This window comes from Bombus vancouverensis, unplaced genomic scaffold (genome assembly GCF_051014615.1).
Source record: "Bombus vancouverensis nearcticus unplaced genomic scaffold, iyBomVanc1_principal scaffold0028, whole genome shotgun sequence".
Lineage (NCBI taxonomy): Eukaryota > Metazoa > Arthropoda > Insecta > Hymenoptera > Apidae > Bombus > Bombus vancouverensis.
In genome coordinates, this window is record NW_027468919.1 from 942570 (window position 1) to 957672 (window position 15103).

The 15103-nt window shown below is 34.5% G+C and overlaps 2 protein-coding genes and 1 long non-coding RNA gene across 5 annotated transcripts in view; 1 reads left to right on the forward strand and 2 right to left on the reverse strand.

Annotated features, from left to right (window-relative positions):
- Nucleotides 1–7502: 7502 nt before the first annotated feature.
- LOC143304261 (uncharacterized) lies at nt 7503–9924 on the reverse strand. 2 transcript variants are annotated; one of them, XR_013061002.1, is made up of 7 exons: nt 9331–9913; nt 9023–9118; nt 8668–8946; nt 8324–8592; nt 8144–8240; nt 7877–7981; nt 7503–7799 (listed from the first exon to the last, which is right to left on the reverse strand). It is a non-coding gene; the product is annotated as an uncharacterized LOC143304261 (long non-coding RNA). The 2 variants fall into 2 exon arrangements; XR_013061001.1 differs by having other exon boundaries at nt 7503–7981; nt 9331–9924.
- Nucleotides 9925–9958: 34 nt separating this feature from the next.
- LOC117163013 (omega-amidase NIT2-A-like) overlaps nt 9959–15103 on the forward strand; it is a 30578-nt gene continuing 25433 nt past the window's right edge. For both annotated transcript variants that reach the window (XM_076626658.1, XM_076626659.1), the window contains exons 1-3: nt 9959–10077; nt 14304–14488; nt 14890–15058. In XM_076626658.1, coding sequence (XP_076482773.1) covers nt 14405–14488; nt 14890–15058 — 253 coding nt within the window. In that variant the 5' untranslated portion in view covers nt 9959–10077; nt 14304–14404. The remainder of the gene's footprint in view (nt 10078–14303; nt 14489–14889; nt 15059–15103) is intronic.
- Nucleotides 10483–11543, reverse strand: LOC143304259 (venom serine protease Bi-VSP-like). The gene is made up of 3 exons (XM_076626668.1): nt 11382–11543; nt 11156–11310; nt 10483–10827 (listed from the first exon to the last, which is right to left on the reverse strand). Exons 2-3 carry the CDS (start codon nt 11285–11287, stop codon nt 10672–10674), a joined length of 288 nt encoding a protein of 95 aa, XP_076482783.1. The 5' UTR covers nt 11288–11310; nt 11382–11543; the 3' UTR covers nt 10483–10671.

Consider the following 15103-nt stretch of genomic DNA (forward strand, 5'->3'; position numbering starts at 1 on the left):
GTTGTTTCAAGTTTTCGGATAGACTCGAAGAGAGTGAATGCAAGGCGAACGAAAAGACAAGGGAAGTCGCACGTGCGGAATCCCTCCAATAATATCGATACGAAGATTCGATATACAGAGGATGTGGATGACGAGGACGACGATGGGATTGTCGAGGACACGATGAACGTGAAGACCTTCGAAAAAGAAGAGATCATAGTCTCGGTAGATGGTAAGTTGTTAACGTCTTCCATGTACGAACCGAGCCTACGAAAATGTCACGATGCTGTCACGACGATCAAAGCTCCTGACAAGAGTGAAATGGGTAAACAAACAACGGAGAGGAAGATAGAGGAAGAGCGAAAGAGGAGCAGTAGCATCGAGGACGAACAGGCCGCGGTGTTCCAAGAGGAACGAGATCAGCTGCGTGCGGACGCAAAGAGAAGGATTGAGGAGATCCAAATCCGAAACAAGCGGGCGTATAACAGGAGACGCAAGAAAGCGACAGCATACAGGACGGGAGATCTAGTGGCAATCGAGAGGATGCAGAGGGGTCCCGGGCTAAAGCTGCATCCGAAGTTTCTTGGACCGTATCGGGTGATAAAAGTCCTGCGAAATGACCGATACATAGTGCAGCGAGAGGGGGAGCACAAAGGGCCACGTACAACTTCCACGGCAGCCGATCACATGAAATGGTGGAATGCTGACGATAGTGATGTAAGTGCGAGCGGCGATGATGAGCACATCTGAGGGCAGATGTGATTGTCAGGAAAGGCCGATTGTGATATCGTAGAATAGCTTTGATTGGAGATCGGCTGAAAATAGAAAAACCGTGTACGTCGTGTTTCTGTGGTTCGTTTACATTTAAGAGTGCCTACGTGACTAAAGGCACGTAGTTGGTAGTTCTTACATAGGTATGAGGGAAACAATAGACAACGTTAGAAGAAGGACGGTTTCGCTATCCAAGGCGAATCGAAAAGTGTGCGTGTTGCGAGAATCAGAGTTGATCGAGACGTCGAAGCATAGAGTCGTCAGAATTGAGTTGCGAGTGTTGTCGAGTGTTAGAGTTGCTAGTGAGAGAGAGAGAGAGAGAGTTACCAAATAGTTGTCAAGTTATTTAATGTAAATACGAGCGTTGCATTTAGTTTTCCTGTTAATCAAACATCGTTTCTCTGTCTAACTAATATCTGTATTTTCAATCCATTATTAATAAATTATAATTAATCGGACAAAATTACACCTTTAATATATTCCGATATTACAATAACTTACTTTTTTCTACGTCAATGGACGTAGACGAAAGACGTTGAGTGAGGAATTAAAACAAGTGTGGATCGTTGGAAACCACTATGCTGCGGTCTACCATTCGTTTTACCCTATATATACCACGGAACAAAGGATAATTTTCACCGGCTTCATCAAGAGCACATTTTCTAAGCTTTATTATTTATTATTACACCCATTATATTATATTATTACGATATTATCTAATTAATTGTTGTTTATTTATTTTGATGCTTATATTAACTGTTATTTGAAACATACTTTCAACAACATAATAAATACAGAGTAAAGGTTAATGAAATTTTAAACAGCTTTTTCCAAAAGAACATGTTATATCCGTGTAAGGACTATAACACTTCTGTTTTCTCGTCATGAGAACTTTATGACGCAATAAAAACTGTTGTCCTTGAAAATTATACTCCAGATCAATTTTGTGATCCATTTTTTCTAACAGATCACCATCTCCCACGGCTATAACAAGTAAGTTTTTAACACTCTATACACATAGAAAACACGTATTGATTACGATTCTGCTGATTAAAACACGGAACGTCAATATATTTATTCACTATGCCAACACAGATAACATTTACCACTGACGAATATAATATATATTTGAAAGGATGGAAATTTTATTTAACCGACTATATGACCATACTCGGTCAAGTATCAACAGCGACCATCTATCAAAAAGATTAAAATTTTTAGCCATGTGATTTGGTCCCTTAAAGCGGGGATTTTAGAAGTAATATTTTTATAATAAAAGAATTCATGAAAAAGTTGTATTATCATAGAACTAATGATAAAATGCCACCAAAACCTTTAAATTTGTAATATTCGAAAGAAACTTGAAATCTCGTTTATTTACTCGGCAGCAAAATCTGATTTACCTTCAGGGTATACCTATACAATTTTTGCGTAACTCTCTCTTTTAAACAAAACATCAAAGCGTGTTGTTCCTAGCTTCAAAGGGCTTAACTCAATATTTTGATCAATTTTTTCTCGTTCCATACGGTCGTTTCAAAGCTTATAATACCATTTACACCTTTGCCTTGTATTTCATCCATAGTTCCCATGCAATTTTATTATTATCGTTCCGAAGAACCTTCGCACTTCTGCTTCGCTCGTGATATGTATTCACATTTGTTTTGCCATTTTGTTTCGCCTTTCGGGGACGATATGTTTGGAAATGATATGATATTGTAAACAAATAGGCCATTAAACGAGAATGGATGGATTCAAACGGAATTAAGTGATCTCAATTCCACAGCTTTGGCGGCTGAACGTGTTTTCCTTTCGAACGGTTTGCTCGCGTCAAATGGTGCAAATTTCAACAAGTACCCACGTGTTTACTATTAAATTCATTTATTTCTTTTTTATTTATTTATTTATTATCTTTTTGGCTAGGTTACCTTCGACGCATTTTGCGTATTTCTTGAGCAATTTTTAAGGTATTATTTCCTATATTATTGAAGAAAGTAATGATTTTTAGATTACCAATAAAAGGTAGATTTAAATTTTATACAAATTGGCATACATTGGCAATTGGCATAATTTAAGGAAATTGGCATACTGAGATGACAAATTACTGACATTCCTTTAGTATGTTATGGAAAATTTGTAAAGGTTTAAAAATTGTTGGAACACTTTGCATGGAATATATATTCTATATAGAATACGAGTTCTTTCTCTTTCCTAATTATTACGTGATAAAATAAGGCGTTTCTATTTGAATTCATTAAATGTTGTCTTAAATATTCAATTTGAAAATTCTTTGGAGAAAATCGAAGAAGATTTAGAACTATTTTTTAATCGATAAACGCTTCAAGAATTGAGAACCACTGACCTAGGGGAACTTGATTAATCGAGGGATACAAATAGTTCAATGATATTGCAGAAGCCATTTACTGCGTTCCCCTAATATGATTACATCGATAAAAGAGAGGTCACTACTTCTTCGCCATATTTCATACGTAAAAATAAAAATCTTATATCAAAGCAAAAAAGTCACTTTTTTTTCTTTTCTTTTCTTTTCTTTTTTTTTTCTTTTCTTTTTTTTTTTTTTTTTTTTTGGACCAGATCGCCATGTCATTAAATCGAGCACAATAATTAAATTAGAAAATTGAGACACCGATTGACACGAAACAGCCACCGTCAACCGAATCTTATGGACGTCTTACAGATTAGAGCGTTTCATTTACTTGAAGCGAAACGAGGATTAACTCGTAGCAACTGAGCAGTAGCTCAATGCCGAACATTTATCTTCGTTCTCGCCAGTACGGGGAGTACAAAAAGGCGATTTGCGAAGTCAAATTTGTGCATCAAATTGAGCGGCTTTTTCAACAAATCGAAATTCGAAATGTTGTTAAATACGACTTATTCGGAGACAATGAGGCGAAAATGATTATAAGATTCCATGAAAATATTATGTTAGATGAAAGCTGTTGGTGCCTATTAGTATGGTCCTTCTGTAGTATACACACGTATAATAGAATAATAATAATTTACTACGAGTAAAAGAAACATTTATACGTATCCATAGGGCTTTCGATTTATGAAAATTGAAAAGAAGATATATTCCATATGGATTTGGAATAATGGATTTATTAATAAATTATAATTAATCGGACAAAATTACACCTTTAATATATTCCGATATTACATTACCGCGATGTAATATTTATCATGCTTATTTTGTACGTAAAACGAATCGTTGGAATATTCCCGAAGCTAACGAAGCATTTCCCAAAAGTTAAACCGAAGAAATTAACGCGAATAGTTAAGTGAAATTTTTCCATTAACTTGCTGACCAACCGGCAAATAAAAAATCATAAAAATTGTTTCAATGTGTTGAGGTCACGCATAACTTCTTTTTTCATTGACGATTACCAAACAGGTAAAATTTCGAAATTGTACGAAGGCCACGTGACCAGATCGTATTGGAATTTGAAGTGCATGGAAAAAGACAACTCGAAGTACAAACCTTGAGCTGTACTACTCGAAGTACAAACGTGAACTAATGGATGCAGAAAAGCAATTAACGCCAAACATCCGAACAGCATCTTGGAGCCCGTCATTGTTCTGAAATAAAAGAAGTGACGAATTAAAAAGACGCAGGACTAATAATAATAAAGGAAACTTAGTTCGTATTATAAATTGAATTTACATCAGAAAAGAAGCACGATCAAGCGAAACAGATCGTAGAAATGACAAATATCATCGATATACGTTTCAGTGTAATTTCACTTTTGAAAATTATTTAGTTTAATACGATCGTATTCATCGCTCTGAAACTTTCATTGTGCTGCAATTTGTGCTGCGTCTTTTTAATTTCTCTATCTTTCTGTGTTTTCGGAAGAATTACTTGAAAGATTAAGAATTGTGTTACGCCGCGCGACTCTCTGCCTGGCCCAGGTCACACACCGCGGGCCAGACGGACACCAGAGGTCCGCTCTTCCGTACGGCGTACCCTCAATAGCCTTAAGCACCGTCCATAAATCATAGATTTACGAGAAAAGGTCCTTTAAACAAAACAAACATCTGGTCCCGAGGAGTTTCTAAACACTATTGTCTACCACGGCAGGACAAGGGAAAGTTGTTTTTTTGTCACGCACGCGGCAACTTTCCCCCCATTAATCACTTTCTCTCGAGGGCAGTTAAGACCCTTCGTTTGAGCAATTAAAAACGAAGGCTAATCCCTCGCTCTCCTAAATAACATCGGCACGAACAAATCCGATGGTCCCGTGGGCTAGACCGATCCTTAGCCTTCCTCCGAGACAGCATCGTCTCCCAAGGGCACTGTGTTTGCATCCTTCGAACGAGCAGCATCCTTCGAGCGGGCTCTCCACCAATCTCGTATATACGCACCAGTGTAGCATCCTCGTCATAAGTTGTGGAATAAACGGTGAAACCTAACTTACTACTGTGTAATATTCAATCAACCACCTCTGTTATCCTACCCGAAACAGGGGAACGACTACTTCGCGGCGTCGATTCACCGAATCGTAGCGAGAAGTTACGCCTCTCGCTGACGCGTTTTCCTCGCGACCGCGTCTCTCCGCGAACGGTCGTAACAAATTGCTTGCCTTATTTTATTTTCCATTAGTTAGGATTTGATTATTCCAGGTAAGGTTTATTATTTATAACAGGTTTTATCACTTGTTTATTACTTAGGAGTTTGTTATTTTAGGATTAGTACCTTTTAGGATTTCTTATCCTTCGAGTTTCTGTTTCAGATATCTAGGTCTATTTCAAGATGTTTTATTACATTAGGATTATTTATTCGATTAAGATAATTTAAGAGTTTCACAATGTACAAAGAAATAATCGCGTGAAATTTAGATTTATGCTTTAAACGTATTAAACACGCGGTAATTTCAATGTCTATAGCCTCGAACGTGTTCTGATTAGTTGTGTCATTGTCTGTGACATTGAAATCACAAAAATCCATTGCAAGTGTGCTGTCATGCAATGTGGATGTAATTGGGTTTTTTGGGTATTTCCTGTATCATCTGATTTGTACAGTACTATTTTAACGCAAGGACAGGAAAGTTATTATATATTTCCCGTCCATTATTTGAATCGTTGTGAAGTGTAACGAATTATATTCGATTCGAGCAGATGTTAATGAATTACCCATTTCATATGTAATTACATGGAAATAAAAATCATTGCAAAAATAATTGATCTAATGACAACGGAATTTCCAATATTTTTTTGTTTCGTCACGTCTTTTTCATAATATATCTTTTATAGGTACGTGATTTATTAATCGTTCGAATGGAAATAATTATTCGTATAATATTCAAATGATTCTAGCCATAAAATAAATTAAAACGATACCTGTAATGCAATCTGCGTATGACGTCAACCTCGATCTATGCTTATACAAGAAATTTTATCAATCAATGACTAGATATACAATAATCAAATATTATAAAATTTCCTGAAAACCTTTAGGTGTTAATATTAAGGTGTTAATATCTTTAATATTTGCAAGTTATTGTTTAGCGCTAATTAGTTAGAATGTAACAAGTGGTGTACCAGAATTGAGATAATTAAGCCACACGAACAATCTTATTTAGATCTTTTTAATTTTTTAATTCTCTTTTGCTCTAATACTTCGTAAAATTAATCTTCATTAGCTACTACACTTCATAGAATGACAAGAGATAATTTTTCTTATGTAACGTTTCATTCATAAAATCTATCATTAAAGTATATCTTCATAAAAATATCATTCCATACTAACGGTATATTTGGTGTCATACGAGATAACAGTTACCAGTGATGACATATGTAACTTTATAAAGATATCTCGTTTTATTATATATTAAAAGAATGTACTCATTGCTGCTATATTTCAGATGAAAAAAAGGAGGCAATGATTTTACAGTAAAATCGTTCGTTTACAACTGATTCATTTACATTTCATGATAATACTGTGCATTCTGAATATGCTATGATTTGGTTTAAAATAATAAATAGTCCATTCTTGCATACTATTGCTCCAGCTTTACTTGTATTTTCGATATTGGTATAAATAGAAAGACAATTAATGTCGTTCGAGTCTATTTTCGGATCATTTATATTACGTTTAATCCATATAGTTATTATATGAGACATAGTATCGTAAAATTTGGAAGAATAAAACGTTCGTACAGGAAGTACATTTTATAAGAACTCCAACAAATCTGCGTGTGCACCTAAAATACAAACCGATAGTGATTGTTCATAAGTTTATATACATTATCTAATGTCAATCGAAGGTATCAATTCTTTTTCTCCATAAGAGTACTTTTTCATTTATATGTGTTCAAAAATACATGTGTTCAACCGTGAAGCATATGTCACCTACAACGAAAAAGAGTTTTCCTATACTTAATATTTCCTTTATATACCTATGAAAGTCTATTCTTCGCGTAGTATGAAATTATGAATAAATCTGGAATATTGTTCAATCTGAAAAGAAAAATAACTTATTGACATCATTCATTGATACGAGATTCGGAATGTTTGTTTTGTCTTGCAGAAAAAGAAGGCAGCCCTCCCTTTCTTTTAATGTGAAATAGGAAGCGAAAATTTGAAAACAGATTTTTTGGAAATTTACTTGCAAATATCGTTTTCAATATCGTGATTTTCTTCCCAATGGTACTGTACTTTCAAATTTTCCAGTATCCCTCTAAAAACAAAAAGTCGAACCTCGTTATTATTAACGTAGGCATTACAAGGAAGAGAAGTATTAGAAAGCAGCTCCTTTTTATTATGGATTTCTTTATAATCGTGTAAATAAGAAATTCCGGAAATTTTTTCCTCAAGAATTTAATTCTTGTGTTTTGATTGATAATTATTACACTACATACTAACTTTTCGCATACTGTTCGCGTCTAACAATTTCCTAATAATAACTACTTCAAAATTACATATGTTCTTGCACGAATTCAAAAGTACGTATGATACAATTACAATTGATTCTAAAATAATAATTATTTAAAGATATTAAGATACTAATTAAACGTTTCACTATATTTCAAAATCTGGAACAACAAATTTTTATTTATAAAAAATGAAACTGTGTTTATATATTCTTTGTCATGATGCTATTTCTTATTACCATGTCGACATTTTTTAAAATTCATTTTGTTATCTCTACGCAATATGAAAATTCATATACTGCTTAATATTTTTTACATATTATCCATCCACCGCATGATATCTCCTGAAAAATCAAAATATTAATGTTATATTATTACAATGCTTCTTAAATTTCAATTTTTGACAAATTTGAAATCCAATATATTTTGCACAATTATTATTTATCAAAAAATTCTAAGTTAGTAACTTTCTTTTCAAATGGCAAATAACATATACTTTGACTTACCTGTAAGTTTTTGTTCCTAATCATCATTTCCTCTTATAGAACATTATTATTGTTTTTATAATTACTACCAGTGTCATAGATATTGTAGTGGCTACAACTGAATTAATAGAAAATGATAAATAACTGTGTATAACAATAACACATAACTGTGTATAACAATGACACATAACTTTTACTTACATATCAGTCGATAAGGGATTACTGTGATATCCTGTTGATGTTTCTTAAGGCACTTGATTAGGTGTGATACGGTATCATTCCTTATGGTATACTGTAGATAAGTATTTTAGAAAATAACAAGAATAAATCTAAATTATTCAGAGGTTCCAGTTTCGGCTTAGACATAAATACAGGACCATTTGCAAAGAAGAAAGGGTGCGTTTCTACAGCCTCGTTATAGTAACCATGAATACCAATCTCTGAATTACTGGTTACTAAACATAAATATCCTATAAAATTTAATATATTTCTTTAATTTTTAATACATACATGAGTTAGTAGTTCTAAATTATGAATCATCCTACCTGTGATATTACACTTTTCCTTATAATATCATCACTCAAGTGAACAACATTAAGATCATGTAAACCATGTCATCCTATCTTACTGTGAGGATACTTAGTTATGTTATCTAACATTATAAAAATATCATCAAATTCAAGTCCTTTTATTCACATCACATGGCCACGATGATCTGGTTCTTCGTTATATAATGTTCTAAAATTTGTTGTATATATAGGATGTACAAACCGTGATATCAAGGTATCAGTTCTTCCTTCCCAAGGGACAGTTTCATTAAAATTCTGATAGAATTAAAAATTAATTATTAATATTCTAACAATCATATATGTTAAATACATTATAGTCAACGATATATACCTGAGCGAATGTAGGGGTGATTCCTTGATAATTATAAATGTCATCAGCCCACATCATTGTGCCACTTCTTTGTACTGCAGCCTCTAGATTAACAGCCTAAACAAACATACGAAATTTTATAGAAGCTGTACAAAATATAGTGTATATGCGCAATATTGAAGCGTTCAAGGGGATATAAAGGTAATGTACATCACATACACGTGTACTCTCATGCAACAAAATACAATTAGATTTAATAGTATAAGCTCTTTTATTCATCATAATAGATTGGAAATTTAAGTGTCTTACGAGGGTGAGTAAAAAGTTACCCGCTCTGTCGGTGTAGAATTTATTTTAAGCAATTGTCAAAAAAGACATACATCATTTTTTGACATAATCACACAATTTCTGTATACACTTTGTCCATTTGCTGAAGGACCTTCGTATTTTCTCATTAAAAAATGTTTTGGGCTGAGCTGCGAACCACGAATGCATCGTCGTCTTCACCTTTTCATCAGCTTTTTCGGCATCCATCTCGCACAAACTTTTTAAAACCCAAATCTGTCGTGCACTATTGCATAAGCAGAGCCGTGGCTGATTTGCTAATGATTTGCCACATTATCCAGTGTCACTCGTCTATTCCATAGAGCATAAGTTCATGAGCACGTTCAATGTTGTCATCGTGGATGTGGACGGGCGTCCAGCTGTTTTTTCATAACACTTGTGCGATCTTCTTTGAACTTTTGTGCCCATTCAAACACACTTCGTGACAAAACACTTTCTCCATAATGTGCATTAAATCTTTGATAAATATAGGCATCAGACATAGCCTCCGACCACAAGAAACGAATCACAGCATCCTGCACTGTTTTCCTGCAAATTACCATTGCAAAGCGCCATTACTCGCGCAACGGTCACAAACGAATTGACGTAACACAATGAAACCTACGCAGCAGCACTGAACAGATGGTGTCGTCATACGAAGAGTGCAGATGGATCAATATGGTCGACAGAATTTTTAACTATCTGGAGTGCGGATAAATTTTTACTGAGAGTCGTATAGGAATCTGTAATCTGTAAGTATACCTTTGGCTGAATGGAAATTTCTCTTACATATAGTCAAAAATGCAGAAACAGTGTATTGAATCGGAAAGTGATAAAAAATAAGTGAAGTTTCGAGGTTGCATGTGATTGCATGAGTACACAGGACGTTTTTAGCGAATAAAAAATAATTTTGAAAGACACGAGACTTATCTTGTATTTTATGCACTCTCTGTGTCCGAATTTCCAGAAGCTCTCTATCTTATGAAGTGTTTTAGATTAGCCGGAAAATTTTGTATGTACATACAAGAAGTATACGATCTAAGTGGAATATTCCATTATTCTCTTGATACAACAGAAACGAAATTTACAGAACTTCTCAGAAAGTTGGTTTATTATTACAAAATTAATAGAATTAATATACGCTTATCCTCTTTACATACCTAAGTCGTGGAGGTTTATCGTGCGTAAAAAATTAGTGTCGTTTCAAAGTTACATTTCGTACATTTTAAGCCTATAATTTGTAACGTACAAAACAATGTAAATTTGAGCTGTTTCTTATCTCCACAATAAGAAAATCCAACTTTACGTTTTTTACACAATGATATTTATGGAACAGTAATATCATATTATTGCATCGCTTGGAGAATGAAGTCAAGGTACGATGTGACCCTAGTGTAAACGCTGGGATAGCCAGCTGTGCCGCACTTATAAGCATAAGACACAATACCTATTAAATACGAGTTTAATTCATGTTGTATCAGCAGTGGTCCGCCGCGGTCAGCCTGAAAGGATCGTTAAATTTTTAATCAAAGGTACCGAAATATATCAATCGAATTGTATTGAAATTATACTTATATACAGTAATAATCTTCTATTGATTTGTGTATTGAAATACTCCAATTTATAATGTACATGTTATATGTATTTTGAGCAAAACTAGGATTAGAAGGAAGTTAGATTAAATACCATAATGAGGTGTGAGAAGTGGGCAAAACTATTAAATTGTGTTTATCTATTATTTTTAATGTTTAAGACGTCGATTTGATGTTAATTCGAATTGACGTGTCTTCAGATACCGTATAGTTTGTAGTAACTCTGTAACTTAATTACCGTACAAGAATCCTCTCCACCCTGAGCATGTTCGGCGCATATTATACCATCAGTGATATCAGGTGCATTAGGAAATTTGGAATAAGCTATTTTGCATTCGGCGTTCTTAATCGCTGGCATTTGTACTTCCATTAATGCATTACGTCGTGGTCGTCCTACGAAGAAAATAAGAAAGATATTTAAGACTGGAACTGTTTAATTTTATTATAAAATTGGTATCACTTACTATATCTTAATGCTCCCCATCTAGCAACAAGGGGGTTATAGCCGACGAAGTTGCTCTTTCGTAGGGGCTCTTTCGTACAAATGGGATATATGTACCCTGAAAAATAAAAAAATAAATGAAAATGGAGGAAACGAATGACCAAAAGTATGAGAAAGAATTGTACACGCTTTATGACACAATATATGTGTATATATATTGTATCAAATATATATGTATCAAATAATTCTATATAATTTCTATTTGAACTATACTGAACTATAAAGTTCAAACGTGTAATTTCTGCCCTAACAGTTTTTCATCTCTATCCATATTATTACTCCTATATCAATTTTTTATTTCAAGCAAAAAGATACTCTTCCTAACATGAAGTAAAAGAAAGAAATAATTCAAGTTAATAAGTAAAGTTACTACCGATGAAATCATAGCATTATTATTTAGTCTAATTGAAATGTACATTGATGTGCTGTTTAATGCCTTTAAAGTTCATTCTTTGCAGTAAATGGCTTATTATTAATCGGAAAGAAAGACATAAAACGTACCAAGTTCAGCTGGTTTACCATCGACCAGCCTGGTATGAGAGACGTTGCTAAAACCACAGTATGGTGGTCGCAAAGCCTTATACTTGTACACAGTTTTTATTAAAATTTCTCTCTTCTCTTTGTTTGGATCGTTCGGACAGCAAACGATCGTAACATTGCCCTGGTATCTGCACACTGATCGTCTATAAAAATCGGTGGCTGTACGGTACTGTATCTGCCATATTTCTTGCAGAGGTTTACATTTTCTGTAGTCAAGGCACCTGCCTTCTTGATTGTCCGGTGTGGTACATTCTGGATCAAACAATTTTAAAACATTTATACAGTTCAAAGATGCGTAAGAAAGCGACACCGATTACTCAACTTTCGAAGTAAAAAGCCGATCAAGTCCACCGGATTGCCCTACAGACACGTATTAATCCGTAAGAGTTAGTCATCATGTTGATAATAATTATCTAAAGAAACTCACGTGAAAATATAAAATTTTAATTGATTAGATATTGTGTTAGCCATACTTAAGAAAGAAAATGAAAATGAATGAAATGAAAGAAAATGACTACCTTCAACCTCATTTTTTAAATAAACACTTTGTCAGTTTTGCGGTAAATAAATTCTTAGGAATTCAGGACAGTTTTTAGTGAATCATTTTGTTTCGACCGTTCGCGGAGAGACGCGATCGCGAGATAGCACGTCAACGAGAGTTGTAAGTTCCCGTTACGATTAAATAATCGACGCCACGAACTGATCGATCCCCTTATTTCGATTATGATAATAAGGGTAGTTCAATGAAATTCCACAGAATTAACACAAATAAATTAATGTTTATTTCAACAACTTATTAACTAGAAAGATATAAATGGAACAAAAAAAATGTAACTGCGTTTTGGTTGATAAGTAATGCGCGACATATCAGATGTGTAGACGGTTCGACTTCTCGAAAAGTTCTGAACGCCTTTCGATTTTTTTCGTTTTTTCTGGAAGGCGACCCCCACTACGTTCGGATCACGCCACATTCTTTTACTGCGACGTAAAATACGGGCCACGAGTCGACGTTTCTGGAAGTCGCCCTGCTTAATGAACCATGCGCTTGCCACTACAATGTTTGTTTGCCGGGCAGACGCGACGATCCGTCTGCGACATTATAGTGCCGCGATCGATAGTTAAGAATATGACCTATGGTAAGCCGCATGGCGTAACATTCTCCCCCCCGTTGAGAGGGTACCGATCAAACTAGCGAGGTGTGGTTGAAGTTCCCATCTTATTTCGTCTCGGTGGCTAGTTGTTTGGGTTTCTCGAGATCGGGTTGAATTGGCAGTGGGACAAGCCTTTTGACGCCCCGATCCAAAATGCTCTTTGCCGTCTGAACTGTAGCTGTCCGGATGACACCATCGGCGCCTGGATGAACCTTGATAACTCGGCCCAGAGGCCAATGCATGGAGGGAACGTTGTCCTCTCTGAGGATGACGATTGTGCCCTTTTGGATGCTGTGTCCACCCTTGCTCCATTTATTGCGGTTGGTTAGCTCGTTCAAATACTCCTTATGCCAGCGGTTCCAAAAATGTTGTTTAAGCTGTTGGATATGCTGCCATTTGGAGAGTCGGTTCGATGGAATGTCTCTGAAATCTCGATCACGTAAGCACATTAATGAATCGCCAATGAGGAAATGTCCGGGAGTGAGGGCTAGGAGATCATTTGGATCGGTGGAGATAGAAGTTAGCGGGCGGGAATTGAGGACTGCTTCTATTTCTATGATAAGAGTATTACGGTGTTAAGCTCATATGTTTCTGTTTCTCCACTCGCGCTGCGCCATAATATCCTTTGATATTTCCGATCCTCTGGTCGTACGAGGAATTGCCGATACATTTTCTCGATGTTGCCAGTGAGTACGTACTGATGAGCCCGGAATCTAATTAATATACAAAATAAATTGTGAATTGATTCGAGAATATAGGATTTCCCCATTTTCATGATTATCGTGATTTTTGTATAAATATATTTTTTAAGATACTAATAATTAGGTACTTATAAATTAGTATTATCAATTATTTTGCATTTATAATTCCGCCTCTAGTATAAGTGTTAATTGAAAACTAACTTTATGTTTCAAAAAGTACTAGCAAAGTCGTTGAGTAACAAGCCACTGATGCTAACACAAATAGCATTGTCGTAATTAAATATTTCTAAATATTCATTTTTCATTTTGAACCTGTAGAAACAATTTATTATATATACTGTTAGCTAAGTAATTGCATATTTAATTAAGTCGAAATATAAAACTTAGTTATTTTGATAATTTAGAAAATAAAAAACTGACAAACATTTCAATTTAATTTATGGTTGGAACAGAAGACAGTTATTTTTCATTAATTGAAATATTGCAATGCAGAGTACTTTCCAAAATACGCCGAGAGTATTCCTGATGGTGAAACGAGCGTTGCTTCATCGAACGCAGCTAAAGAAAACAACATCTATGTAGTTGGTGGTACGATGCCTGAAATAGAGGGCGATAAATTGTACAATACCTGTACTATTTGGGGTCCCGATGGAACTTTGATAGCAAAACACCGAAAGGTAAGTAATATATTCCTTTATGGCTTTGAATTTGAAAATATTGGGGTGAAGAAAGTGACTCTATCTAGGAATAATTTAGGAATATACATATGTACATACGTATACTATAACCAATTCTATAATTTACGGTTTATAAAATACGTTATGATACGGGAAACGCCCATTTTTGTTGTAATGTGTTTGTTGTTGTATAAATTTTTCACATACTTAAAATATTATTATACTTATTTTTTCTCCTTTTTAAACATTATTAAATGATAAGATTTTTTAATAAAAGAAAGTGATAAAAACGCTGTCAGTTATTAAATAAAAAATAATTAAAGTTTAGGAGTTGGTAACTTTGATATTATATTACAAAAGTTGCAGCAATAGAATTAGCGACTACATTTTTATGTTATTAGGTACATCTATTCGACATCGACATTCCTAATAAGATTACTTTTCGAGAGAGTGATTCACTCAGTCCTGGTAACTCCCTAACGACGTTCGATGTGAAGGGCTGCAAAATAGGTATTGGCATTTGCTATGATATTAGATTCGAGGAAATGGCACGCATTTATCGGAACAAAGGTACAGTAACTTAATCGATCAATACTTAACTAGCAAAAAATTAAA

Excerpts from the sequence above, each read along its gene's own strand:
- LOC143304259 (XM_076626668.1), bottom strand. The coding sequence starts at position 11,287 with ATGGAAGTACAAATGCCAGCGATTAAGAACGCCGAATGCAAAATAGCT. Across the intron at positions 10,828-11,155 it reads GTGGAGAGGATTCTTGTACG|GCTGACCGCGGCGGACCACT; the intron begins GTAATTAAGTTA and ends CGATCCTTTCAG.